We start from the raw sequence: 3961 nt of genomic DNA, 5'->3' as shown, positions 1-3961 counted from the left end.
GAAAGGCAGAGTTGTTCACTTTGTATTCATTTTGTGTTCCTCTCAGTCTGGTTGAGGCGCATTAAAATGCAGGTGATGGAGAGGAGGAGAGGTTGCACCAGAGAACAAACCAGTAAGGCTGCCTGTCATACGTAAAGCTGCAGGGATAGAAAAACAGGGGGGTTAAAGCTGCTTTGTGTTAAGTTTATCGTGGTATTAGACGAGCAGGAGGCATAACAATAAAGACTGAGCTCGGGAGTTAAACTGCACACAACCCAGTCAGTAACAAGCCTTACCTGCCATCAGCTTTACCTTTTGGTTTCTATTTTAAAGTGTATTTGTTCAGTTCTTCAGTGAGTTCATCTCTGCACACACAATATTTATAAAGAGCGTCTTCTTACTGTGTTTTAAATAAGGCTTTTGTTAAATATTATGATTTTATGATGTTTAAATGTTACATTCTCTCACAGTTTGCTTCAATAATTATTAATTATTTGTTAACTCTATTGTAAGAGTAAGTACAAACAGAAAATGAAACAGGTGGTTTTAGTGTCATTTATTACTTCCTTTATTTAAGTGGTCTTGCATTCACCTTTATTTCCTTAGGAATTATAAAAAAATATGCATGGATCTGAGGAGTTTTCCCCTTTGTTTCAGTCATGTTTTCTTAGTTCTTGTCATGTTCTCTTTTCATGTTTTGTGTGTTGAGTGTGTCACAGTCACACCAAGGTCATGTTGATAACTATTCACGGCTGCCTTCACTTAAGTTAATCATCCTGACTCTATTTAAGTGTCTGGTTGACAGATCATCTGCTTCTTCACCCCTTTTATTTCCTCTAATTTATGCAATGTTTGGGTCTTTCTCTACCAGCTCTGGACATGAAGGCAGAAATGAAAGTGCTGATGTCAAAGCACAAAACACATTTTCCTCTGTGTCTGTGCCTTCTATAATAGAAAAATATAATTTACAGTAGTTTATTGTTTAAAACAACTTATTCCTTAAATGTCAAGAGAACTACAAGAAAAAGTTTTTTTTTTTGACCAGAGCTTAAACACTATCAAGTGTTTGTATTTCTAAGAAAAACTGCATATTCTACTTAACAACCAGAACGATCTGTGTCACTTGCTTTTTGTATTTTCAATTAAGTTTAGAGATTTATTAAAGGTGTTAAGAGTTTGGCGGGAAGACTAACCTTTGAAGTAAAACTAGAACATTTAAAAGTTTAAAGAAAACAAAAGCAACAATTGACTACATAAAAGCAGGGAATTCTAAAAATCTGGGGGTCTGGGTGGATTAATTATATTAAAGGAGTAATTTAGCTCTAAAAAATATTTGTAAAAAGTATTTAAACTGAATCTTTTAACTTTTCTAAAAAGATTTTGATGGGTATTTGGTTGCAAACCCATCAATACCATATTTTTTGCTAAGTTGGGGATTTTTTTTATTATTTAAACTTAAATTGTTTCTGTTTTCTCGTGCGATGGGGTTGACTCGGGGTGTTGTGGACCAGAATTAGTTTCCCTTGATAATCCGGAACAAATTAAGACTGAATAAACCCAAGTGTACCCTGGTCCGGGACCAGGAACTGCTTATCGGAACCATCTTTCAAGGTGGTCTCTGTTTGCTTCCAATCAGACTGAGCTCCGGTTTGCTCAGAGTTTCCTCAGTCTGAATAGGCTCCACACTCAGAGTGGAACAATTGGACCAAAGCGGCCACCGTAGCCGAGCATTATGGGATATTAATAGAGTAGCAGCTCAATGAGGAAACACAGCAGCTCATTGAAATGTGTTTGAATGAACGCAGGCTCATTAACGGGATGCACATTGGTTCTCACAATGTCTTCCCAACAATCTATATGTCATAAATACTTATCATAGCCGTTGTCTCCTCACTAACCGTCTTGCAGCATGCCTCCACCGTACCAAAGTAGCAGTGAGAAGAGTTGTACCTGACATTGAAACAGATGTTCGAAATTAGTCAGCGAAATGTAAAGTTTGAACAAGTGAACTAAGTGTAGGACTTCCATTCTTCTCTCGTTACTTTGCCCCGCCGTCATAATTCCTGACCAGTGACTGAAGAGATCTTAAGTCACATGGTTTTCTTTACAGGCTTTGATTTGAAGCAGAAATCTCCGGTAGTCTGAATACACCTTCAGGATCAGTAATCCCATTGATCTTTAGCTTGTGTACTAACATTGCAGTTTAATTTATACTGGTAAGTTTATTTTTCTGCAATTCCTGCTTTCGTAAATCAAACATCCATGTATCCAAACAGGTTTCCGAGCTTTTGTAGTTAAAAGAAAAAAAAAAGCAAAGCAAAAAAATTTGTCCATTTTATCCTGCAGCACTTACTTCATTTCTTCCCTTTTTCTTTTTTGAAAAGACAAAAAAAGCATTTTTTCAATAGTTGCAAGAATATTAATCAATATTTTCTGAAATGTGTAAGTTTGAAAAAAATATATTAAAACCTTTTATCTTTTTCTTTGAAATGTCTACAATATTTTCCATTAAAAAAAATGAAACATAGCTCAGATCAAGTATGCAGCTGCTTTAATAGAAAGTATTTGTTTTTCTCTGAAACTAAATGTCTTGACAGGTTTCTTTTTTCTGTAGGAAATGCCATACTTTATCTTTTTTTTAATATACGTGTTATTAAAGTTTGTTGCATTTTGCTACTAATGAGTGTGAACTGATGCTCTGTCGACACAAGCCTCACCTCCCTCTTTCTCCTGTCTTCCCTGTCTCCCTGTTGCTATGGTCACTGCAGACGGTTGTCGAGTGAAGATGGCTCGGTTTCGAGTAACGGCTCCGGGAAGCTGAACAACAGCAAAAGCTCCTCAGTCAGGAGGACTACAACCAACAGCAGCAAAAGTGGCAAGGAGGAGCTGCACAAGAGGAGCACCATTGGTGAGGATGAGGAGAAAAAGGAGTTTGTGTTTATAAAAACTCAGGAGGAACATGTACATCCAAATCTTCTTTTACAACACCAAACAGCTTATTTTACTCTGATTCTTTTTAGATGGATTTGATATTTGATGAAGCAAAACATTTTAGCAATTTAAAAATCTATTTATTTAAAAATAAAGGCCTTGTGTTGAAGAACCATGCACAGTCACAACAGCCTGGCTCCTCCTCCTCATGCTGTTTTCCAGCCTGGTCGCACACTGATGTGAGATCATCTCATTCTTCAAGCAGTATTTGTCACCAGTCAGCCAAAGTGGTTGTTTTGGTCACTCCGGCATAAACGGAACGCTTGCACTGATCCCAGAAATGTTCAATGAGGTTGAGGTCAAAACTGCAGACCATTCTGTCCTCTCCGCTCCCAAAGGATGGAGGTAGTTTTTGATAAATACCACTCTGTAGGAGCAAGCATTGCCTTTTTTGGAGAGATGTCAATATCTGGCTGTATTGAGAGTTTCATAATGATGATATTTTTTTAGCTGCTTTAACCATCACTTTTTGGTGAAGCAATCAGGATTGGATTCTTTGCATCTTGTCCACTTTGACTCTGCCATATAGCTGTTGTTGACAGAATTTGGTTGACAATAATGTACCTTAACATGTTCTAATTTATGTGCACACGTTGTAGACACGAAAACAAACAGGCCTGATGGTAAAAAGAATTAAAACCAAGACTTCTGACATCTCAGGAAGATCAGATAATGCCTTCATGCAGTCTGATCTTGATAAGAGCTGGTCATACAACCCTGTCAGAAACTAGAAAACTCACCACAGGATGATTCTATAAGGGAAATGTTTTAAAGATCCACTCTGGTAAAAAAAAAATGTTTTGGGTATTTTTAACATTTTCTTGTGGGATTTTTCTGATGATGTACATATATAAAGAAAATGAAGCTCTAATTTGCATTTCTAAATATTTCAGTATTCAAATCATTGTGAATCGGTGCAGATGGAATCATTCTGAATTCATTCTGAATTTCAAAACGTCTTCAACTTAAAAGGTACACTCCGGATGAACTT

At 36.8% G+C, this 3961-nt stretch overlaps 1 protein-coding gene across 2 annotated transcripts in view; it reads left to right on the top strand.

The window, feature by feature from the left end:
• kiaa1549la (KIAA1549-like a) overlaps positions 1–3961 on the top strand; it is a 119129-nt gene that overhangs the window by 96015 nt on the left and 19153 nt on the right. For both annotated transcript variants that reach the window (XM_024282030.2, XM_024282029.2), the window contains one exon: positions 2748–2887. In XM_024282030.2, coding sequence (XP_024137798.1) covers positions 2748–2887 — 140 coding nt within the window. The remainder of the gene's footprint in view (positions 1–2747; positions 2888–3961) is intronic.

Source organism: Oryzias melastigma, linkage group LG6, assembly GCF_002922805.2.
Source record: "Oryzias melastigma strain HK-1 linkage group LG6, ASM292280v2, whole genome shotgun sequence".
NCBI lineage: Eukaryota > Metazoa > Chordata > Actinopteri > Beloniformes > Adrianichthyidae > Oryzias > Oryzias melastigma.
Note: the sequence above shows the minus strand (reverse complement) of the source record. Positions and strands in the feature narration are given on the sequence as shown.